The 24,822-nt window shown below is 52.6% G+C and overlaps 1 protein-coding gene across 1 annotated transcript; it reads right to left on the bottom strand.

The window, feature by feature from the left end:
* Positions 1 to 1,420: 1,420 nt before the first annotated feature.
* TBX4 (T-box 4) lies at positions 1,421 to 21,748 on the bottom strand. Its single transcript, XM_026047892.1, has 8 exons — positions 21,608 to 21,748; positions 20,875 to 20,969; positions 10,970 to 11,089; positions 9,861 to 10,008; positions 4,138 to 4,290; positions 2,898 to 2,986; positions 2,426 to 2,667; positions 1,421 to 2,043 (listed from the first exon to the last, which is right to left on the bottom strand). The coding sequence occupies exons 1-8, from the start codon at positions 21,746 to 21,748 to the stop codon at positions 1,421 to 1,423; spliced, it is 1,611 nt and encodes a 536-aa protein (XP_025903677.1).
* Between the last annotated feature and the right edge of the window lie 3,074 nt (positions 21,749 to 24,822).

Here is a 24,822-nt window from a genome sequence, read left to right as displayed (position 1 = left end):
CCCAGAGACGGTTTATAGCAGTAAAATGACTTTATGTTCTGATATGTAAAATAAAATGTCCATGCTATGTAACAAACATTTCAAAAATTCCACACCACCTGTATCTAATGTGGTTTCTAATAAAGATTTATCTGTAGCATATATGATTTTTATCTAACCAATTCTTAGTTTTTACATCAAAGGTGTGTAATAAAAAAATCTTAAATAGATGTCTTTCCAAAAAAAAAAAAAAAAAAAAAACCTTGCAACATTCATTTTTATTATTTCACTTGTAAAAAGCAAAGCTGAACTGGACACGTGGCCTGCATTTGTGATATATATATATACTTTTATATATATATATATAATATATATATGTATATAAATAGCTATTCAGCATGCAAAAAAATGGTAGTGATTTTCCAAGATCTGGTTACAAGACCCACGCCGGTGCGGGCACATCGGCTCGTCCCATCAGAAACGCACCTTGGATCTGGTGGCACCRAAACGGGGTGGGAAGGAGCCAGTCCAAGGCACTTCCATGGAAACCATCGGATTTTTACCTGTTCTACAAGTACTTGGACGCTGTAAAGTCCGACAGGGAGCGGGAGCTCTTGGTCCTCCCTTGGTTAAGGAAATATTTYTCTGTTGACTCCTTTATGCTAAGAACAGTTCCCTCTGATTTATCTGCAAAAGGAAGAAGAAAAGTACCCAAACTCATAGCCCAAAGAGGARCACAGCAGCCGAGCAGGAAAGAAACGGGGGACCAGCTGATACAGGAAGTATTAGCGACTTTTAAGCTTAAACTTCATAAATATATTGCAAAAAAAAACAGAAAAAAAGCAAGTGTGGTTCGATCCATGGAGGCGCCAGTGCTGTCTGGGCGCCGCTGCAGGCCGGGGTGCYGGCGTGGCCCTGTCGAGCACCCTTTTTGGGGAGAGAAGAGGCATTTCTGGTGGTGGCTCCCGCGTTGCCGGAGGGGTCGGTGCCGCTGTGTCCATCCTGGAGCGAAGCCAATGTGGAGACGGGCCGCTTTTCCCTTTGGTTTTCCTTTCCTTCTCAAACATCCTCCAACTTTTTAAAGGCTTCTCTGCCTTGGCAAACACACCCCAAAAGCAAACCTGCTTTTTTTAATTCTTATTTCCGTTTTTCCCCCGAATTGCCCGAAATCTGCTCACGGACGCCCGGCGCTTCTGAAAGGAGCAGTCGCTTCTCCCGCAGGCCACAGCAGCGGACGGGGGGACTCCATCCACCGGGAAGCCGCCCGGGAGCGCCGGGACGCGGGTGCTTTTTTCCAGGGCGCCGCAGGTGTCTCCCGTTGCTCTTCCTCCCCCCCATCCCAGCCCCGCTCCCGTCCCCGTGAAGCGTCCGCCYGTCTCGGCCGAGCGCAAGGTACCCGCGGCGGGTACGGAGAGGGAGGCGCCGGCGGCGGCCGCCGTCGTCACCCGTCGGCCCAGGCGTCGGCAGCGCCCATGGCGCCGTGGTAGGGCAGCGGCGGCTCCCTGGCCAGGGAGAAGCCGGGCGAGTAGAGCAGCTCGCCGGCGGCGTTGAGGTGCGGCGAGGGCGCCTTGCGCTCGCAGCCGGCGCCGTGGCCGCGCTCGCGCCCGAAGGCCGGCGCGGGCAGGCGCTCCCGCACCGCTGGCGCCAGCTGGTTGTAGACGCCGAAGTTGGCGCCCGCCGCGGCGCCCTGCCCGCCCAGCGCCGGCAGCCGCGGCATCACCGAGGCGGCGGCGGCAAAGTGCGCGGGGAAGGGCTGGTGATAGGGCACAGTCTCCACGGCCTGCACGCCGTAGCCGGCGTACGGCGACACCGAAGTCCACATGTTGCAGCCGGGCGGCGGCGGCGGCGGGGGCGGCGGCGGCAGCTCGTCCACCACGGCGGCCATGTCGGCGCCGGCGCCCGAGTACATGCAGGCCTCACGCGGCGCCACCTCGCCGCAGTAGGACGGGCTCAGCATGGGCTGGTCGTAGGGGGGAGGCGAGCGGAAATAATGGTCGTCGCCCACCGAGGACGAGGCCTCCAGGTAGGAGCGCTTGCAGGGCAGCTCCAGGTGGCGGGCGCTCTCTGTGGGGGGAGAAATAAGGAAGACGACGGCCCCCCCAGCACCAAAACCCTGCCCGGGGGCTTCCCAAAAGTGCTCCCACATGTCCCCCTGGGACAGCAGAAATGGGCTGAAATTCATTTTCTTGCAGGTCTTGCCTCCATGGTTGTCCCCGTGCATTCCCCACTTTYCCCCTCTAATGGAAGAGTCTGGACATGCCCTCCGTCAGACCAGACACCAGAAGGGGAAATGCACCATTTTCATTGCTCTTCCCACCCGCAACCTCCTGCAAGCCCGGGGGCATCAACCTCCTCGGTGCATCGGAAGCTCAAGCCACAGCCATGACAAGCCGGAGCCAACGGGGAGCTCCGGGCAACGCTCGCCTCCCCGCACGCTCCCGTTTACCTCTTCTCTTGAGGCAGTGGTAGAAGAGCCCCGACTCCCGCGGTGCGCTGAAGGAGTTGAGCGGCAGCTCCTGCGCCTCCGCCGCGGCGAACTGCATGTGAGCGCCGTTCTCGTACTGGAAGTGCTGCAGGGCCTGGTGGCTGCCGTGCAGCGGGCTCACGTCCGCCTTGGCCGCCAGCTGCCCGTGCGACGACACCAGCCGCTGCCTCATGATGCTCTTGGAAATCACCGGGTACTCTTTGCTGCAGGAGGAGGGGAGAAGAAGTGTTGTCACCTTGTGCCACGGGCACAAGCCACAGCACCCGCCTGCCTTCCCCAGGGCATTGCCAAGGRTGTCCTCATGCCCATGCAGCAACACTGGTTTTCAGGAGGCTTTTCAGAGCATTAAGCCTCCTGTCACGCAAAGCCAGCCAAAGCAGGTTTGGCAGCTCTGTGCCAGGCACCCTTGGGCAGCGCACAGCAGCGTCGCTACCTTTGCAGACGAGCCACGCGCAGGTCRCTGTCGTCACTGCCCCGGAATCCCTTTGCGAAGGGGTTGTTCTCGATTTTGAGCTGGGTGATCTTTGAGAGAACAAAAAATGAGCGTAAGACCTTTGAAAACACCTTGGCAGTTGGGTCTGCAGAGCATGTCACAGCCCGGCAGTGCTTTCATGTCCGGAAAAGTCAGAGCAACAGCTGAGAAGTTTGGGGTAGACCCAGCAGAGGYGGCTTTGAAAGCTCATGGAATTGCCCATCACGAAGGAGGGCAGGAACTCCAAGAGTTGGGACCCAGGAGTTCCCTTTTGTCGCCTCTCTGAGGCTGGGATTCGCTCGGGCAAAGCAAATGCAAGGTAGCTTCCTTGCAGGAGCTTTTCCTGAGAACTAAGGCTTTTTGGTGCATTTACCCTAAAGCTGCCTGTTCCAAGCGGGTGCACCCTGTGCCCCATGTCCTCGGCCGCCAACGCCTGCCCAAGAGTGTTTGTGTGTCGATGGCCTTCGAAGTAGTCAGTTTATGGAGCACTTTGGGCACCTTGGGGATGAAAGGCACCATTGACACGCTAGGCAGTTTAAGGAGGTATTAAATAAGCTCCCTCGTGCTTTTTTGGTTAACCATGTTTGGGCAACTGGTCATTTTACACTGACAGCTACAACTTTTCAAACAGGATTCGCCTGCGTGCCCGAATAGGAGACTTCTATTGCTTGTCGTCCCACAGTGCACACAACCCCTCTGAGTCTTTTAACTGACTCAGTAATTGCAAAACTTTGCAAGGCCTCTGCGTTTGGCTCTTGCACCAAGGGCTCTTGCACCAAGAGCATCCTACTCCAGAGGAAAAGGGCAGCCACATTCCTGGGCAGGAAGGATTTCATGGAGGTGTTTGTTTCTGTTGTTATTTCCCTAGGAACGTGCGAGGAGAAGGACGACACAATAACGTGTGGCAGATGCATGTGGTGCTGTGGCAGCTCTGGAAGTGCTACTTTCCTCTGAGCTTTTATTGAGAAATCCTGATGCACTTGGGAAAAAAAATGCAGTTAACTGTTAAGTATAACCCAGCATCACAGGCAGCATTGGCTGCATCTCTGGGCTTGCTCAAGGCCTGGGTGGCTGGGAGGGGAACTGCCTCTCAGAGGAGGCTGTTTCTGGTGCACAACGGCCCCATCAAAACCCGGCGCTCGCAGCTGCATTTCCCTGCGCTCTGTCGGAGACGGGGAAGTGCCTCCGAGTCCCTGCCTACCTTGTGGTTCTGGTAGGACGTCACGGAGATGAAGGAGGTCTCCGGGAAGACGTGGGTGCAGAAGGCCGTGTTCTTGGAGCCGAACGCGTTGTTCTCGTCCGCCTTCACGATGTGCAGCCGCGGCTGGTATTTGTGCATGGAGTTCAGAATGATCTGCAAAACAAGGGATGCTGAAAATGAGAAAGACGATAAAATAATAATCGTAATAAAATAAAAGGCAAAGGACTCAGCTGTGGGATAGAGTTTGCTAATGGGGGGTTTGCTAATGGGAGTTTGCAAGCAGACTGCCATGGCGCTGCCAAGCTTTAGCTTTGCTTTCAAACTAGGAAACAAAAACATTATATAAATGCATGCAATCTGGGACAGACAATCTATCTGCCTTTTAGGGATGAGCTTTTGGGCTGAGCTTGAAGCTTTTCTAGGCAACTCTCATTTTCTTACTGCTATTGGACGGAGTCATTCTGGAGAGCATTAATCAAAACTCTTTGTCTTTTTTCTCCCAGATCATGTTGCTGCTGCAACACTTAATCTTCCTGCTGCTGGAAGAGGCTCCGGCGTGGGCAGAACGAGCCCCTGCACCACGGGCAGCTTCGCTGCTGCATTGCTCGTGCATTAGAGCCAGTTTTAAATGGGAATGACTGCAGAGGAGGAGACCTCAGCTCCGTGCTCAGGAAAGCTCTCCCCTTGCCGTGGGTTGGGTCTCCCAACCCCTTCATCTGGCCGCGCTGCCCACGGTAGCTGCCTGCGTCGTCTACCACTTAAATGCAGTTTTTATTGTTGACGTTTTCCAGACGACCCTCCCTGCTCCCCAAGAGAGAGGAGGAGGAATTTTTGGCATTTTATCAGCTTTGCACCACGTCTACTGGCCACTYGGCTGCCGCTGAGCGGCGAGGAAGGGATCCGAGCGGGTCGGCTCAGGTTTTGGGTCATAGCCTTTTCCCTGCTTTCATGTATCACGAAACAAAGCCGGGAGGAGCGAGGCCGGCCGTGGAGGGACGAGATCCTCGTAAGAAGGGATATTTTGATTCTCAACAATTCAGACTTGAGGCCAAGCTGGCCAGGGTACTGTCTGGATGCCGAAACCCAGGTCTCCCAAGGCCCAGAGACACCACTGAGCTAAGAAAACACCTGGAGTCCAGGAAAACAGAGACCCCAGAGCCCTTTAACACCCGCCGCAGACACAGTCGCTCCGGAGCAGCAGGAACGACCCTCAAGCTACACCGGCCCCTCGTAAAGTCACTTTTTGGTACCCTCCTTGAGCCTAGCGAGGGGATGAGGAGCAGTTTTCCACAGAGCTCCGCTGGCTACCGCAGGATCCGTGCCCACAGCTCTGCCCTTTCCTTCTTTCTGCAGCTACCATTCCACACCGCCATAGCTTTACACGCCTGAAAAATCCCTCCCTGTTCACATTCGATTTAAACGTGTACTCGAAAATCATACAAATAATAAAAAAAAAAAAAAATGCCAAAAACCTTAGCTGCCTGCGCAAAGCCCACTGCCAAAAATCCAGACTAAATAGTTTTAAAGGCTGCTGYGGAAAATTGTTCAGTGTGATTGGCTAAAAATACCCAAAACAAATGTAAATTCCACTGCAGTGACGTGCGGCCGTGGAAATGGGAACTTTAAGAATTGTGGCAGAAATTGCAGCTATTTTAATTGAACGGGCTGAGCGCGACTGCGGCCCGGGTGCTGGTGCAGGCAGGAGCCCACGAGCCGAGATGGGGATTTTTAGCCACAGAAACCTCTTAAACGGGACAGAGGCTCACCAAGGAGCTCGCAACCTGATGTTTCCCCCAAAATGACAGCAAAATAGGAATTTTCTCTTTTCCCTTGCTTAGCTTTCTTATTACAAGGGCCCCGGGAGATTCAAATACCAACCCGCACGTCTCGGAACTGCGTTTTCAGGTCAAACTCGAGCACGGTGGGAACATCAGCTGCTAAAACCCAAACAGGGCTTGGCTGGCCCTGCTGCTCTATACASTGGCTGATGGGATATTACTTAGCAGGTAATTGATATAATAAAGGTCAAGGATACAAAATTAGTAAGAAGAATGGAAAAAATGGTACTTCTTATCCAGCTCAACATGTGCACAGCTGAAAAAGCCTCTGCAACTAGCTGAGCTTTTCCCTTCAGCTTGCAGGAGATGTGCTCATASTGGGCAGCCTGATGCATATTTTTTTTCTGTATATGAAAAAAATCAAAAATTAAAAATTAAAAAAACCACGACAGAGTGGGTGAGATATTTCAAGCAGGTTTCTCAAATTAGTTGGCTTGAACCCATACGTAGAAACACAATGCTGGATTGATGCTGGGGCATGTGGGGATGCCAGCTCCACCGTCACGGCACTGTCTTGGCCTGGAAAATGCACCAGGCTTTCGGAAAATAACACATCTGATTAAAAACAAGAAAAAAAAAAAATCCCAACCCCAAAAACACATCCAGCAGTGATGACCCGAGCGCCCACGTGCCGGGCAGCAGCTCGTGCAGGCACTGCTTCCCTCCCATCGCACAGCTGGCAGCAGCTGCAACTTAAAAAAAAAAAAATCTACTTTTCTTCCATTTTTTTGGCATTCCCCAGCCAGCAACAAATGTCAAAAAAAAAGTGTCATTTGCTCCTTCCATTTAATTTTTCTTGGGGAAACATCTCCCTTTCGCCTGCAGCCTCGCAGGCTGCCGCGGGCTCGACGCAGGACCGGGACGCGGCTCGCTCGGGTCGGGGCTGCATCACTCGCTGCAATGCAAACCTGCCGCCAAATTGCTGTAAAAAAACCCTATTTACTTGATTCTGAAATGCGGGGAGTTGATTTAAGAGAGCTCCCTGTTCCTCCAAGGTATCGTATGTCATATGATGCAGGGGTTGCTACAGCAACTGCCCTTTTTATATTGAATAGTAAATGGCTACGAAAAAGCCACATAATTGTACGGTTGCTCCCAGGGGATCGCATAACTAATATAAAATCTCTCATTTTAATATATTCTCTGCTTCTTTCTTCCTTCTTTCTATTCTTTGTAAGCACCGAAAGCCTTTGAGCCGGGGAGGGAGCCAGTGCAGGGCCGATCCACACATGCCGGACATGGAGCCGGGAATGGCGCCCGCAGCCAAACCTAGTGCTGGAGGAGGGAAAATTCAGCAGCCCCAGAGTTCGGCACCAGCTTCACCCAGTTTTCCTGCTCGGGATAACTCTGACATCCACGGGGAAAGGTGGACACGAAGCAAAGCTTTCCTTCCCTTTACATTACGGGAGAGGAAAAAAGAAAGGCTGGAAAATCCCAGGAAAAGGTTCAATTTTTGAGCGCAGAAAAATTATTCCTCGTGCCAGGGCCAAAGCTGTGATTTTTTTTTCCCCTTTTCCTCTTTTCTCCGACCTTTTTCACCTCATATCAGAAATGAAATTCCCTCAGTGCATCAGATGCAGGGGCATCCACAGGAGCATGGGGCCATCACTGACCCGCCTCCTAATAGACTTCCAAGAAAATCCCTGCAATTCGTTCGGATAAACCAGTTCCAGCAAAAGGAGGTAGCAAAAGGATGGGAGCATCTCTCCAGGCAATCCTCAATAGCTCTCGCTGCACCCGCTGCAAAGCCGACCGGTCACCGTGTTGCTCCGTTTTGGGCTTTATAGCGTATTTGTGCACTGGTGTTTGTCGGATCAGCTGCAAAACATTGCCTAAAATGGATGTTTTTAAAAAAAAAATAAAAATAAAGTCCTTGCTTGGCGGTTCTGTTGGCAGAGGAAGACTTAGTGATCTCCCCCCAAAACAGGCTGTGCTGTTCAACTTCAGGGCCAGACAAAAGCCATTTTACATTTGAAGCAGACTGAGAGAAAGCCAAATATGAGGAAAAAACATGGGGCAGAGCCTGAGCCTGTGGAGCTGCTGTGCCGAGCACGGAATGCTGCGTGCGAGGGAGATGTGGGCTACGGCGAGCAAAACTGCATCTAAATACAAATACCCAACATACAAATAAAAGTCTAAACAAAATATATAATAATAAACCATAGGATTAATAGGGCATTTACATCATTAACATGCTGGAGTGTGCCTACCAAGCAGAGACAAAAAAGGGCTAAAATCAGATTATTGGAAAAATAAGAGGAAAATTCCAAGACTAAGCAAAAAAAAAAACCAAAGTCTTTCATTGACCATTAAACAAAACCAAACGAGCAGATAATAAATATGGGGAAAGTAAGGAAACTCCTCAGCATTAAGGAGCAAAGCAGCCGATTCAGAAGAGGACAAGGAGAAAGCTACGGCTTCCTCCAGCTTCCTCCAGCTCTGTTCTTCCTCGTCGCAGTCGGGCACGTGCCTACTGCCCTTATTTTATCCATAAGGATATTTTTGCACATTTTCTAGAAAGCAACTGGTTTCCAGCAGACCCGGCTGCGGGTTCTGGGGAAAACCACGTTGSAAAAGACACGTGCCAGTGGGGTTCCCCAGCACATGGATGGACGGATGGACACTGGCCATCCCGCCATTTACACACACTAAGTTCTTTGAAATAATTCAAAATTTCTGTCTTTTTCTATTTCAAAATAAGAGCCTGGGCATTCAAGGGCAAGGATAAGGCTGGGACCAAACAGTGGGGACAGGGGACAGCATCCCCAAAGAGACCCAAGCTCCGACGCTGCGCGGGCAGCCAGGGAGCTGCAGAGACATTTGGGGGTTTTTTCTCCCCTTTTCCTCCCAAATTAAGCACCTGCCAAAAAACGGTTAAGGCAGCAGAGGGGCTGCTCGGCGCCTCCCCCTGCCTCCTCCGCCCGCACCGCCTGTGCTCGCTTCCAGAGCCGGCATTCAGCACCTGGCKGAGCGGAAAATCCCAGCGCCGGAGCCGCCGTTCCTGGCTGCTGCTCTGGGCTCCGCTTGGCTTTCCCTGGGATGCGGAGGGATCGCGACGCCCCAGGGATGGGGTCCCCGGAGCGTGCGGCGCTCGGGTTGCAGGAGCTGGCCAGGGACGGCGCTTCGCAGGAGGAGGTATTTATTAAACAGGGGGAAAAGGGGAAAAAAAACCATTGTCCCTGYGAAAATTGCAGTTAAAACAACACAAAACTTAGGAGAAGCTGACATTGAAAGCAGCACCGCGTGCGCTGCTGGGTTTAGGGCACACTCACGTTTCGCAGCACAAACAGCTCCGTCACCAGCCAAAAAACAGAGGTGGGAAGAAACGCCCCAGGCGACGCAAGCCAGGCCGGCCCAGCTGCCCGGAGCCGGGCTCGGSCGCCCGCTGCGTTAGGCGATTTTTGCTTGGAAACCTTTTGCACCRAGTTCGAGCTTGTTCCCTGCTCGGGAGCGGAGCCGAAGGCGCTGCGATGGATAACAGCGGCCCGCGGCCTTTCAAGCTGCCRGGGGGGCACAGCTGGATGGGGGTTGGCTCCCTGCTCGCTCCTGCACAAAGCCAGGTTATTACCRGCCCTCTGCTGCAAAATTGACTGATGCAGCAAAAATCCCGGGATTTTCACGACCTTTTATGTCTTCAGTTTGGAAACAGGTAGCGGGAGAAACTGCCCYGCTTCCTAGGGCTGCACCCAAGGCTGCTGCAACCCAGGGTGCCCAAAATCCTCCATCCCCCCATCACTGCRGGCAGGGGGGTTGTGAGCCTGCCTATGCTCCAGATCTTATATTTCCGAATAAAATCCTCCGCCTTTTCCAACAGCAGCTTGGTGGAACCTGTGTTGGGCTGTGAATGGCCCGGGAGGATCAGGAAGCCCCCAGCTCTGCTCTTACGTGTCCGAAGGGGTCCAGGTGGTTGTTGGTGAGCTTCAGCTTCTGGAAGGAGACGAGCTGCCTCATCCAGTGGGCTCCCGTGGCCGGCGAGTCGGGATGCACGTAGAGGCGCCCCGGCATGGCCGGCTCTGCCTTGCCCGCCACCATCCTGCAAAGACAGCGGGTCAYGCCGGGCACAGCGCTGCCACCAAACGCCCTTTCCCAGCCCAAATCCAGGGGGGACGGCAGCACATTGGGATGTGCTGTAAATTGGGTGAGGAAGCAGCGAAATCATTGAAGGATGGGACAGAGTGACAGTGCAAAGGGCTCCTTCCTACTGCTGTGAGTGTGGCATTTCTGTGTCCCCCTATTTTCCTGATTTTCACAGATATYGTGGTCCACCAGCAGCCCCTGCACTGCTGCCTGGGGTTCTCCTCCCGTGACACCCACTAAGAGCAACATTCCCCCAAAACAGCAGCGAGGACGTTCCARCAGCCATGGAACGAGCAAGGGAAGTGGCTCCAGGGCTGCCCAGAGCCCTGGGATGGACTCAGGGTCAAGGAAATTATTGCATTTTTCGATAGCATTCCCATTATAGTGTTCCTATAGATTTCTATAAGTTCCTGTTAAAACCACAGTGAGGTCTCTGCTCTTTGTCTTGCCTATGCAGCAACTGGGCACAATTTTGGGGGAAAAAAAAAAAAAAAAATCACAAGATGCAAAGAAAGGTACTTCCTTCAAAGAGCCATGGAAGGGAGGATGTGTAAGAGGGAAAGAAACGCTGGATGGAGAACAGTAGATTAAAAGAGGGAAAGAAATCCCRTGGGGGTTGGCAGCAGGAAGGGTCTCATGCCACCGGATGGCCGCAGTGCCCCGCGAGAGCGACCGTCCGGCCGTGCCGGGGCTGCCCTCCCAAAGCAAATATGACGAGGAAGGAAGGAATTTGGAGCCGGAGCGCAGGCCAGGCCRGGCCTGGGCAGCTGCTTCCCGCTAACCGGCGCTTGACCTGCCGCGGGCCTCCGGAAGCAGAGTCCCGTCCCACCAAGGGAATGGATGTCACTCCGCTTGCCGAGCTCGCAAACGGTTGGCAGCCCCAGAATTCTCCGTTTTATGAAAAAAACACCCCTTACCATTTGTTGTCRCAGAACTTATAGCGGTGGTCATCAGCAGGAACGATGTCGATGAGCAGGATGTACTTGGTCTTGGGGTTCATCCCAGTCACCTTGACCTTGTAGCTTGGGAACATCCTCCTTATGGAAAGCAAAGGGAAAAAGCATCAGTGTGGGGGCCAAAACAGCAGCGTGGGGACCCCCCYGGCCAGGCTGCGAGGGGACAATGCTGGGAGTCTTGCCCTTGCCCGGGTGCACCTGGAAGTGATGCCAAAGCCAGGGCAGCCCGCTGAGACTTCAGGGTCCYGTCCACTTCCATGGACACCAATCTAGCCCACCAGGGAATTTGCATGCAACGGTGCATTATCAAAGTATATTTTTATGCATATAATATAATATATTGCATATTTTTATGCATTGCAAATAAGGAGTATTTGCACTATTACAGACTCTGTTACTCTACAGCTATGGCAGCGACACCGGCACATGTAGGCACGGTCTGACATGATGAACTGGAGCTTGTCCGATGGGTGCGAGTGCTTCCAGGCCTTTCCTCAGCACTACGGATCCAGCCAGCCTGGGACTTGCACGATTGCACCTTAAACCCCCTGAGCAACCTTCTTCTCAGCCGCGTATCAACCCCGTCCCGTTCTGCCATCACTGCCGGGGGCTGTTTTGAAGGCAACTTCTCACTCCCTTCTGCCCYGCGAGCACCTGCACAAATACAGCCCCATTCACTGCCCAGAAACACAGGAATCCAACCCCCATGCCAAGAGTTCTAGTTTTTTAAATAATTAGCCCTCAAAAATATTTTTTTTTAACAAAACCAAAGAGGAGGAATTGATCAAACATCCAAAATGTGACGGCCGCATCGGGCTGAGTCGCCCTGGCAGGATGCTCCACAGCCGGGATTTTCCTAGCATCCAGCTTCTGAATTTCCTTCTGCCCAATCACTCCATACACCGTGGCACATCCCCACTGCTAAAGTAGCTGGACTGATATATTGTAAATGTTAAGTGCTTTTTTAATGGCATTTAAAATTAAGCTTCAGCATATGGAGCTCATATAGCATAGACATGCCTGAGTTTATAATGTTCTTTAGTATAGCCCCCTAAAATAAATACAAAGAGCCAAAGTACTACCATAATATATACAGCCCGAATTCTTTACGGATAACAAATGGGAACTCGCATCTGATGGAAGGTGTTGCTTAACTTGCAAGCTGCCGAGTATCTCGCAGTGGTAGCATTGCGCTCGGCAAGGCAGCAGCGCGGGACGCGCCGGCGTTTGCCAACTCGCCGCATTCTTTTCCAGGAAAACACGGGGTAGATATTAGTAATTTGGCTGTGCACGGACATTTCATCATTATTATTAGCTGCTGCATTTTAGCCTTTAAAAAGAAAGAGGAGGGGAAAAAAAAAGATGCAACGAATGTGCTGTCCAGGGACTTGTCAGTATAATTTTCTTAATGAAAACATATTTCTCAACCCTTTGGCAGAGGCTCATTTAGCAAATATCTCTTTGCAACATGATACAAATATGGGCTGTGTGTTTCTGCTGGGGAGATGCAACAAGCCCACGGTCCAGCTCCAAAAAGGTGCACTCATGAATTTGCCATTAAAAAAGAAAATAAGTGAGCAAGAGCACCCAACATCACATCCCGACTCTTCCTATAACTCCCTGTTGGAAGCACGGGAGCCAAAAGAGCAAGCTTGGCCAGAGGAGAGCAACGGGCTACAGTGGGGCTATACAGCTCACTGGCAAGCCCTGGGAATTGGCCAAAAACCTGCCTGCTCACCCAAATTTACTGCAGGTCAATGGAGCTACTCACAGCAAGCAGCTCTTTGCTCAGTAGTGACTTTGCATAAGCTGCTCCTCTGCCAAGTCTCTGCAGGCAGAAATCCTCTCACAGATGGGCGTTCTCCATAGAGAAAAAGTGCTATTCTCTCGCTCTCCTTTTTATTTGGCAGCCACCAGATTTCCTTGACAATAGCTTGCTTCATCCTCCATCGCTCACGGCTCCAAAAACGCTGAATACTCCAGCGGGCATGCAAAAAAATCACCAGCRTCTTCCCCAGCCCAACTGGGAGAGCTGGGCTCAGCTTTCTGAAACCCATTGCAGGGGGACGGGGCTGCAATGCCAAGGCTTCCCACACATCCCTGCACAATCCCCGCAGCCCTTTTCCCGCTATCCGRAGACGAGCCAAAGCAGGACACAGCCGCACATCAGGAGGAGAYGGGCTTGTCCCAGCACAGCATCCCCGGCAGGGATGGCAGTAGGAGGGGGAGCTGAGCCAGGCAGGGGCTGCCTGTGAAAAACAGCCCATTTGTCCCCAAAATGGAGGCACATTCAGGAGGCATCACTGGTGGGAAGCTGGGATGCTCCAGCTGGCTGCCTGGTGGGAATGACTACAGAGCAGTCCGCTGCGGAGTTTCTGGGCTTGTTTCTTGCCCTTTTTGCTCTGTTTTAAGCATCAAAGTAGGACACRTGAACAAAGTTTAAGCACAAAGTAGGACAGCGTCAGTGCTGGGTTCTTCTCCAACCCCCCTGCACCACCCTCAGCCAGGTTTGGTGCCTGGAAAAGGCCCATTTCCCCCCAAAACGCCACTGTGCCAGGCAGAGCCACCGGGACGCAACGGCAGCTCTCGCCAGCGCCCAGAAGGCAGAAGCGAGAGGAGTTTTTACAATCACACGGCCAAGGACAGCGAGTTCAGGAGAGAAGGGATGGAGATGCCATTAGAGCAAGGGACACACACAAAAGAGCTGAAATACCCCGCCCTGGCACCATGGCTTTAGCGTTGCAGCCCAGTGTGTGTCCACTATCCCCAGGGACASTGTACGTGGCCTCGGGAAGGCCACCGGGGCTGCCCCCGAGCTCCACAGCCCCAGCAAAACCCTGCCCTGCAGCCCCAGGCAGATGAAACTTCGCAAAAACAGTAAAAGCCAGGAAAATAAACAAGCAGCAAAACTCCACAGCCCTCCCAAGCTTCAAAGATGATGTGCCAGTGAATTATTTGCTCTGATAGCAAAGCGGGCCCTGCTTAGCTGAGTTTATGCTAGATCCATTTTATCTCTCCATGATATTCACAAATTGTTTTAAAATGAGCTGTTAGAATAAGCATCTCTTGTTTATTTATTTATGCTATGGCTATCCACTCCCTTCTGTCTCAGGGCAGTTACTGACGTGGAGCCAAAGCCTCTCTGATGTTCAAACAGAGTTTAATTAATGTGTAATTGGCTGGTTGGCTTAGCAAGCGAGCGATAAGCAGCAAAGCAGCGCTCACATTTARGACACAAGTTCCCAGCCTCTCAGGCTCCTTGGGCTTGGCTGCCTCTTATCCAGCTCCACAGGATCGGGCACGCATGGGAGCCAGTCCTGCTGGGATGCGCAGAGGCAGCATCCCATGGACAAGGGGCTTGGTTTGAGTGAGGGATGAGAACCAAAACACTGGAGATGATGGAGGAAGCAGGGATGTCCTCCTGGAGCAGGCTGAGCCAGACTGTATTCCACCAACGTCATCTCTGGTGCTGCCCATGGGCAGGGGTAGGTGGCCAGGGAGGAGGCCATAGGAAACCTGCCTTGGATCTCCCTAAGGAAAACCACCAGGAACCAGACCCTGGGGTCCCAGAGGAAACATCAAACCCACCTTTGGCATCTCTAACCCATCCATGTCAAGATGAAGCCCAGCTCTCCTAAGCCCCTTCAATAGGGCAGATTTCCACACACTGCTGGTGACATCACGACCCCCATTGGGGATGGCCAAGCAAAGCTACCTAGAAGGCACCAAATTGCTGGAAACTCCTGTAGGGAACTTGGGAAAAGGTGACGTCTACGACACAGCAAGCTGGGAAAGGCTTGGGAAAGCAAAACAAAACCTTCCAATGTGCTGGGAAGCCTTGCTTAAAAAGTCCTGCCTTGGCTGGAAGAACAACTCCTCAAGAGCAGCTGGGCACGTAAAGACCCATCCAGCGGCGCTGTCCAAGCACCGAGCCAGATTACACACCTAAATCCCCCGGAAGGAGCAATCTGGCCCCAAACTCAGCTTGAAAACGGGCCCTGGCAGTTCACGAACGCTCTTCCTCATCTTCCTCCTCCAGGAGGGAGGGAAGGGAGCACGGATACACCAAGCACCACGGCTTCATTTTGATGACCCTTCTTGCTTTTTTCCTCCCGCAATTTCCCTTCATCTGACAAGTATTTCTTCCACTGACTTAACGCATCTTTAAAAATAATATTCTCTGGGGTAGATTAAAACAAATTTGGGGATGTCAGCTGTTCCTTTTAGCTCTTTAAAATGGCATTTCCTCCTTGATAGATTCTTGCTTTCAGAAAATACTTTAGACGAGATCAAAGCGCTCTCCAACACGGTCCCATTTTCCCAGTGTATCCTAACCCTGCCGTCCCTTATTCCTCTTATCACCCGCGCCGCTCCGCTATGACGCTCTGTATACAAAGTAAGAGCCGTTAACTTTGAAGTGCTGGATTAGCCCATGCCAGATCCTTGCCTCAGAATAACAAACAATACAGGTTCAACAGGAGTTCTCATCAGTAGTTCATTTTTCAGCCCCAAATTCACTGTCACTAACACAAGCAACATTGAACTCGCAGCCCGCGGGCCGATAGCGGAGATTGATCTGGTGGCAGGACCATGACCTAGTGATGAGAAGGTCAGACAGTTAGGGAATTTTTATATTTTGGCATGGGGACATTATATATATAAGTATATATAGATATACACTTTTTTGCTGGCTAGCACATGCGATTTTTTAAATAAAACATTGTTTCTCACGTACTCAAGACCTTGGTTAACTGCTTCCTTGGTCCAGAAGTACTTCCTTTCCATGGCCCCCAGTAACTCCAGGCACAATGGGATGCTGCTCCGGATGCTCCTCCACATTCCGGCCCRTCAACATCTTCATAGGCCGGCATTGCCCTTGCATGCTTAGCCATCGACACCCCCAATTTTTAACATACCCAAAGCAGCAACCGATGGTTGAAAACAGGAGCATATATAAAAAAATCCCACAGCCCGGCCCCGCTTGGCATCCGAGTGCTCGGGTTCGCTTGCCAAATCCGTTGACATCTTGGGCCATGGGCTCCCTCCTCGCGCAGAGCCAGCAGTTCTTCCCAACAGAGCAATCCCAAGACCCCGCGTGTAGAGCGGAGCAGATCAAACATTCCTCAAATATCTCCTTTATTCTCAAGTTCTGGGGTGATAGCCCACATTCCACCACTGGTCTCGGATATTAAAGAGGTGGGTTTGCTTTGGGATCAAAACCCTCCGGCGGAGATTTTTGTAGCTGCCTCAAAAGATTTTTGGACAAACATTTCCCTTTAATTGCAATGGGAACTGGGCATCCATATGCCCCGCAGAGCCATGGAAAATGCAACTTATAAGGGATTGTGCAGAGAAGAAAGCTACAGCAGCTTAGCCAAAGCATTTATACTTCTTCAAATCTTCACATCCTAAAAAATWGTTATATTTTGGTTTACTAAAGTTGATTGGGAACAGACTTTTTGTAATACTKAAATAAACCACTTTTAAAATGAAACTTGAACATCTAAAGAGGATTTGCGTCTTTTCTACACATGCAAGCTGCTTTGTTGACCTTTCTTTTGTGCAATATTTTCCTACACATGCTTCTCAAGCCCCGCTACCACAAGGCTCCCTCCATACCTGTGCACAGCCCACACTGCTCTCAAAGCCAAACTTCGGCGCCCTGAACCCTCTGTTGACGCTGCCAGGACGGCTGTGATGCCTTAGAGAAATTAAATATTACTTTCTTTGCAGTAACTCCCACAAAAAGGTGTTCAAACACCCAGGGAGCTGGTATTTCTTATGGATTAGCCATAAGCTACATCACACGCTCGATCCCGGGAAGTGTCCTGGTAGGAACCGTGTGCTTGGGGACCTTGGGAAAGGCAGAGAAAGGCTAGGTCTGAACAAAGAGCAGCAAGTAAAAAGAAACCCTGAGCCAAGAAGAAAGCAAAAGCAAAAATTAATGCCCTTCAGGAATCAGATGTGGGGGAGCTGACAAAGAATGACGGGAGGCAGAGGGTTCTGCCACAAGGCTCACGAAAAATGAAGGGAAAAAAAAACTATTCAATTGAATAGGGCTATACAAGAGCAAAAAGATGAAAATAAAAAAGAACTACCAAAAAAACTTGCAAGGAAGTATCTCATGTGCCTTCTCCTCTATGTTTTCACACAGAACTTGATCAGTGCCCAAAGCCYAAAATGCAGAAAGGAAGGTGGGTGCCAGGGCAGGATGGTGCCCAGGGCTGCGCACGGGGAGGATGAGCAGAGCAGTTTGTGCCACAGAGCTGCAGCTTCACCGCGCGCTCCTAGCGCTCTGCRTCCCCTCTATCCCCTCCCAATGCATTGAGCGGGACCTTGCTGTTTGGGAAAACACGCTTATTGCAAGTGGCAGATTCCTTGACAAATTTTAAACCTTATATATATATTTGCAATGCATATATGCAATGTATATATGTAGAGCAATGCATTACACGCTTATGTGTATATATAGGCATGCAAAATGCATATGAGCATGCGTGCACTGTACTCATATATTCACACAGGGGCCAGCCACATCCACGTGGATGCAAGTGCTGGGTTAATTAGCGCTTCCCAGCGAGCCCACGGCGAGCGCTGCCCCGCTCCGCGGAAACGCCGGCTTTGGCTCGGCCGTGCTCACGGAATCAGGCAAGAAGGGGTAGTCTAAATTTCCCTCTGTTTTAGGCAGCACTCGCTACCTTTAACTCCAAGCAACGGCTCATTTTTGCATTATGTTTAATTCATTTAAAAAAAAAAATAACTCTCTTGGGTACAAATTGGTAACGAGGACAAACCTCAAATAGGAGGAACAAGACAAGAGATGCTGATTTATGTACCGCAACATCCCATCCTCTTATGTATGGCAACGCACAGTATTTTATGTATGAAGGAGGCAAATGGTTTTATGCAAAGTTCAGGGAACTTTGCTAACATAAACTTCTTATCTTTTGATGATCCTTTTAATATAAAATAATCTCTCTTTTTTTTTCCCCTCCCACAATGAAGCAGTCAAACATTAAAAAGATAGTGAGTGCATTTTAAAGATGTTTCCACTTTATAAATCATGTTTTCTTGGCAACAACATGATTTCTATTTCAATGCTGAGCTTGCTGTGCTCTCCTAATGTCTCCTACAGATCAGTCCTAAGAGGGAGTAATAATCCCCCAAAGTAATTCTCAGTCCTAAATTCTCGATAATTTATAGTCGCCTCGTTCCGTGGCGCTCCACAAAAAAAAATGAAACAAATGACTCCCTCTCTCCCCCCCAGCAAGTTATCAATATTTGCCTTGTTTATACAAAAAGACCATTTTACACCATTGCCATAGAATTAACGCTTCCGCTGAGCTTTACGTTTCSTCTCCACTGAGTGAACTTGTCATTAAAGTTGCTTTTTGGGTTTGAAATTTAAAAATTAGTCCTCTATCCCTTTTTGTTTGTGCCCCTTGAGGTCAGACAGACCAACATATAAGTGTTTTCAACTAACTGCATTCAGGGGCATCTCCGTGCCTGCTGGGAGGGGGATTAGAGGCCTAATTAGTGCCTGCAATTAGCCGCTTTCCTTCCCCCCCACTCCCCAACGCTAAATGCAAGCACACATGAACCTCCATTAACCACCATTTTTTAATTGGGTCAAGGAGAGGTTTATTATTGCTACCGTTATTTAAACGTCTGGGAAGAAATAARATCTGCAGCAAAGCATCGCTTGCATTTCATAATTCGCATTATGATGGGCCGCACGGTTGCATTTTGGGGCTGCTCTGCGCAGTCCCAGCCGAGCCGCACGCTCTGCTCCCGGGCCACGGCCGCCCGCACCTCCGCGGCGGCCACGGCCGGGCRTTTTCCTGCACTTCTCATGCTAATGGTTTTGTTCATTTTTTCCCCCACTCTTTGCTGCTGGGGGTGGCAGCGAGATGGAGCCGTCCCAGACGGCAACATCGTTCCCACCGGCGCTGCACGCACCGCTCTGGCTTCAGGCTGCCCGGTCATGCCAGCAAGAAACAAACCGCTCTTTGGTTTCATGTTATTCACCAAATTTTCAGCCTCAGGATTAACATTTATAAATTTTCTTCCTTTATTTCTTTTTCTTTCTTTGCTAGTACAAATTAAAAACACTCTGCTAACCCACTGACGCTGCCCTAACTTTTGTCTATAGAAAATCTGGCTCGATAATTCAAGTAAGGAAGTTTCTTGTGCCCTAGGGTCATCCCCAGCCGCTCCGTTCCCTCCATACGATCCCGCACGTCGGACACGGCCACACCACCCGTTCCTTGGGCAAAGAATGTGGGACTGAGCCCTATACATATGGATTTGCTTAAACAATCCACATTAAGACCTACAAAGAGATAACATGCACATTTGGGATGTTTAGGGGCTAGATATTCAGTAAAGATATAACACACCCCGCACAGACACGCTCAGATACTATAAATTAAGGGTAAAATATCTGAGGTCTTGATCTTCCCGTCTTAGCCGACTTAGGTAGCAGAGCTAGCGCGGCGGATCTGGCTCCCCGCTCTGGCAGATGCTGCGGAACAAGCCCCAAGGTTTCACATCCCAAAACATGGAGCTACCTGTACAACTGCCTCACAAAAATAAAAACAGGCAAGGGAGAAAATAAATTGAACAGCACCGGGGCACAAATCACCTCGGTGGGACACTTGGGCAAGATCTTGGTTATTAGGTTTTGGGAGAAAAAGAGACAGATACTGTTCGTTGCCACAGAGCCCCGGGAACCCCTTCACAGCTCCTGCAGGTGAGCTTGGGAACGGGTCTCCACCCGGAATGGCATACGGAGCACCATACTCCTGCTCCTATCCCCACTGCGAGCAAGGAATCCCCTAGCCACCACGCACCGAGGAGCAGGGATGCAAGGAAAATTTTAAACAGAAAAACAAAACAAAAACAAAACAGAAAATAACAAAAAAGCTTTGGATACGTGGATTTTTTTCCCCCCTCCCACCTCCAACCACTTCCCATTTTTTTCAGTTATCCTTTTCTGCACTTCCCTGGCAAACTCGAGTATAAAACTGGTCATTGAAGAACAGGGTGGAACAAAATAGCTGTGCTTGAATTAAATGGATTTTCAGACCTAATCCTCACTCTTTCTGTTCCGCGGCAACAAGAACCACAGGAACCAAGGGCAGAGATTTCAGCTATTTAGGTTGGGAAGAGCCTGACAGGCACTAAAGACTTYCAGCTTCTGGGCTGCTCGTCCTGCTCCACCTGAGCAGGGTGGAAAGGGAGATCTGAGCAGCTCCGGCGTCAGCTCCGGCAGAGCGGCAGCTCTCCGGGAAGCTGCCGGGCTCCCTCCCGCTGCAACCCAAAAAGTGCTTCCAAGGAAAGGCAGAGCTTTTGCACATCCAACAACCCCAAAAATAATGATGGTTCCATCTCTTACAGTTTTAAGGCTAAAATTATATTCCAAGCCTTCACATTGCTAGAACTATTATTCTAAGCGTTCCAGCTCAGGTCTCAGTGCCCTGTGCAGTAAATCACTCCTGGAAAAATCATCAGAGTGGAGCCATTATAATGCTAACAGCTAAAAAAAAAAAAATATATATATATATATATATATATAAACAAACAAACAAAAAAAGAAGTATCACAAAAGAGTTTTGAAAATAAGTCTAGACAGAAATTTCTTTCCTGAATCTATAGCCTTGTCATTGCCACACTCAGAAAGTCAGTCAGACAGAGGCACGCTTTGCACACGAAAATGATCCCACCAAAATTTGCAATCGAAATAACATTTAAAAATAAAATGCCTGCAACAACTCTATAATATTTGGAAAGGTTCAAGGTGGAACAAACAGGAATATTTCACATGGAGGAAAAGAAATACCCGTTCGTGGTGCATTTTCACTAACCTGCCTGCTTTGGTTATTATCATTTCAGTGCCGGCTTCATGAAATTTCTTCCATAGCTCTTTCTCGTGGAGATAGACTTTGATGTTTTCTATTGTCTGGGGGGAAAAAAAGAGAATAAATTATTATATTATACATGAATCTTATTATAAATTTTTATAAATTAAAAAAAAATAAATAAATGCAACGTCCAAAAACCGCAGGAGCGGCACCAAACGCCCGCCCTCTGCCAAAAACGGGAGCGACAAACTGCTCCCAGTTCAACTGCGGATTCACGTCCAGGCGCGGGGAAGTTTTCGCGGGAAGCAAAAGGAATGCAGATTCCGCTGCTCTCCGCCAAAAAGCAGCGCCCGAGAAATGTCCTCCCGATCTCGGCGGGCAAAACCGCCCCGACCTCGCGGTGATTTTTTTTTTTTTTTTTCCGGGGGAAAGGGGACATAAGGGAAAGCGCCGCCTGGCCGGACCCTGCCCGCGAGGAGCCGCCTCGCGTGGCAGCAGCGGAATCGGCGCGCCCGACAGCRGGCACGGAGCAAAGGCGTTTTGCGAGACATAAAAACTAAACTAAAATAAAGCGGAATAACCAAAGCGGCAAATGCTTTGTACTTCCCTCCACGGCTTGGGGCCGAAGAAGATGCGCAGCCAGCGAGCTGAAAGTAAATTCGGTGCCAAGGAGAAAAAGAACAGAAAAAAAAAATAAACGGGTATCGGAGGGAAGGGGGGCGCGGGTGGCTCGTACCTGTTCGGGATCGGGGCCCTGCGGGCTGCTCACACCGGCTACACCGAGAACCGGGGAGCCCGCGGCCGAGTCGGCATGGCCGGGGGCCGCGGCCGCTGCGAACCCTTCCTCGCTGTCGGCCAGGCTTTTCTCCTGGAGCATTTCCTGGGGACAGAGAGGTGCGCGGTTAGCAGCAAGCACCCGCGATCACGTCCAACCCGCCCCTCTATTCCCCTCACCGGGCACCTCCACCTACCGGGCCCAGGCGGCCTTGGATGGCGGGGGGTACCCGGCCCGAACCGGGCCCGTCCTCTCGCCAAAACGCGGCCGTGTTCTCTGAGGCCAGGGCAACTCATTTCAGCTGTGACCCGCAGGTCGGAGGTTTCCACCTTCCTCCCCACCCCCGCAATTTAACGCGTCGAGGCCGGTACCTGTCGACCCGGCCCGGTGGAGGGAGCCGGGGCCGCGGGGGGAGCGCTGCGGCAGAGCCGGGCTGCGTAAACACGCGGAGTGCAAGGCTCCGAGATAAAAGGGCCCCTCTTAAACTTGGACGGAGACTGGGAAAAGCCAATAAAGATAAGGCCTGACAGCTCCGCCGGGGCTGCCGCGCATCAACGCCGACTTTTACTGCGCGGAGGGACGTGGCCGCCCGCCCCGTCGCCTGCCCGATAGCCCGGCCCGCGGAGCGGCGTGGCCCGCAGGGCGACGCCGAGGGGACTTTTCCTGTCAGGGACACGAGGGAAACCCGTGGGCAGCATGTGGGGTATCCCCCCGACGGAGCTCCCACCGGTCCTGGGGCTGCCCGCGGGCAGAGGTTTACAGAAGGCGCGGAGAGAGCTTTACATGGGAGCCGGGGCTRTATGTGCGGGAAATACATGCCCTATGCGTGAAGGCCGTGTACCAGCGACGGCAGCGCGGCCCGGCCCCCCGAGGGCAGCGCCCCTTTCACTCGCAGCCGTGGGCCGGAGCTCGCGGCGGAGCGTCGCGCTGCGATGCGGCTCCCCGAGGAGCGCAGGTGGGAGGCGRCGGCGCCGACCCCCGAGGGGAGAACGGGCAGAATCCGCCCGGAGCAGCGGAGTCCAGCAGGGCCGGGGACCCTCGCGGGGCACGCGCGGCTCGGCCGGGCCCAGAACGGGCTCCCCCCGAGGCGCCACCGCTACCTGCCCCGTGGGCGCGGGGCTGCCCCGTCCCCCCCCGTGGGCGCAGGCACTTACACTGCTGGCCGGGGGGCAGGAGGCGCAGCTGGGGGCTCGGCGCTTCGCTCGGCGGCGGCTGCGGCATGAAGGGCGGCGGGGGCAGCGCGGGGCCGCACGGGGCTCAGCGGCGGCCCGGTGGAGGCGGCGGCGGCCGGGGCATCCCCCAGCGCACCGCTTCGCTTGCCCTTGATCTCCTCGGGAAATGTTCCATGGAGATCCAGTTTGGGGCCTTTCGACTCCCTCCCTCTTTGTCTCCCCCCCCTCCCTTTTTCCTTCCCCTCCTGGTGCTGACGTTGCCGCTGTCAATCACGTCCCCAAAGAGCAGCTCTGGCCCCTTCCCGCTGCGGCCCCGGCCCGCGCCCTCCCTGCCGCCCCCACGGCCCGGCCCGGCCCGGCTCGCCCGGACGAACCGAGCCCCACGGCCCGGCCCGGCTGCCCGCAGCGAGCGGCGCCCAGGCCCGGCCAGGCCTCTGTCGCGCTGCTTCGGCCTGTTTCTCCAGAGGAGGCCCCGGGGGAAGGGATGTTTTTTTGGAGGAGGGGGGGCTTTGCCCCGCTATCCCCTCCAGGCCCCGAAGGCCCCGGGTGGCGAGGGGGTGCGGGTYTCGGGGAAACGAGGCCGGGGAGGCCCGAGCGGGCGCGACGGGGCTCGGGTAGAGCCCCACGGCCTCGGGCCTCCCACCGCYGCCGCCGGGGGAAGGAGGCTGCTCTGGGGGGCAGCGGCAGAACCGGGTCGGTGCAAGGCAGGGTGGCACAACTGCCCCCTTTCTGCCTCCACACCTGGGCTGTGTCGCCCCCGAGGAGGAAGCAGCGAGGGAGCCGCGGCCTGGCCCGGCCGCCGGGGCCGCCCCGAGGTAAGAGCGGAGCCCCGAGGCACGGTCCCCCCTCCCGCCCCCGGTGTCCCCTCCCGCCACGGGCGCCGCTAGCGCACCCGAAGTCGAGGGGGGAAACCCAACCGCTTCTGTCGCAACTTAATGGGCCGCCTCAGTTCTGCTGTTGTGATTCCCCGCAGGAGAAAGTGTCCCGACAGCAAAGCTTYGGGGCCCCAAGGGAGATTTTTCCAAACGGGGCCAGGCAGCGCGAGAGCCCCATGCAAGAGCCTCACGTAGTATCGCGACAGTCCCACCTGGCACTGCTCTGTGTCGCGATAACGGCGACTCTACTCTCTCCCATCCCACTCTCACAAAGTCTCCCCCACGGGCCGCCGCCGCCTTAGGGGGCAAGAGGGGTTGATTTTGTTGTTGTTTTGTCTTGGGTTTGGAGTGGGTTTTGGGGGTTTTTTTTCGTTTCGTTTTTGTATATGTGGTGTTTTTTCTTTTTCTTTTTTTTTTTTTTTTTCTTAACACGAGCTTTTCTTGAAAGTTAATTTAAACTCGAACCCACCTCACCTCAAGTGGTGCTGAAATTGGGAACAGGAGCATAATAATAATAATAATAATAATAATAATAGTAAAGTAGCCGAAGGTCAAGGTATTAATTAAGCATTTTTGCATTCTCTCTTACGAGAAAAAAAAAAATAAAATAAGAAAAAAAGCCCGGGCCGGGAGGCTATGAGCGAGGAGTCGGCGAGCAGCTCTCAGAAACGCCGTTGGGCCGAGCGGGGCCCGGAGCAGCCGCATGTGAGCGCGGACCCCGACGTGCGCACGGCCGGGGGGGCCAGGCGGCCCCGCACAGCACAGCGCTGCGCCGAACCCTGCGGTGGGAGCTGTCCCCGGTGCGGCCTTTTGCTTTTGTCTTTCTGCCGCAGCTGAAGCGGTTGCTGTCGGGGAGGGCACATCGCCGTGGCCCCGCGCCGGAGCCGGTTCCCTCAGGCCGGCGCACGCAGGAGGGAAGGCCGGGACCGGCCCCCGACGGGCAGCGCAGCYGCGGAGCCGCCTGCAGGGTCCCAGCTCCGGGCTCCGCGGACAAGAGAATTTCTGCGGTCGCTCCTACGGCCCCGTTTTTTGGGGTCTCCCTGCACTCCTTCCTGCTGCAGCCGCCAGAGAAGAAAGCAGGGAGATTTCGTGCTCTTGCTTATGTTAAGTGAATTTTCTCTCTTGAACA

The sequence above is a fragment of the Nothoprocta perdicaria genome, unplaced genomic scaffold (assembly GCF_003342845.1).
Source record: "Nothoprocta perdicaria isolate Ctin4 unplaced genomic scaffold, notPer1 scaffold_50, whole genome shotgun sequence".
Taxonomy (NCBI): Eukaryota; Metazoa; Chordata; class Aves; order Tinamiformes; family Tinamidae; genus Nothoprocta; species Nothoprocta perdicaria.
This window is presented reverse-complemented; position numbering and strand designations above follow the sequence as displayed.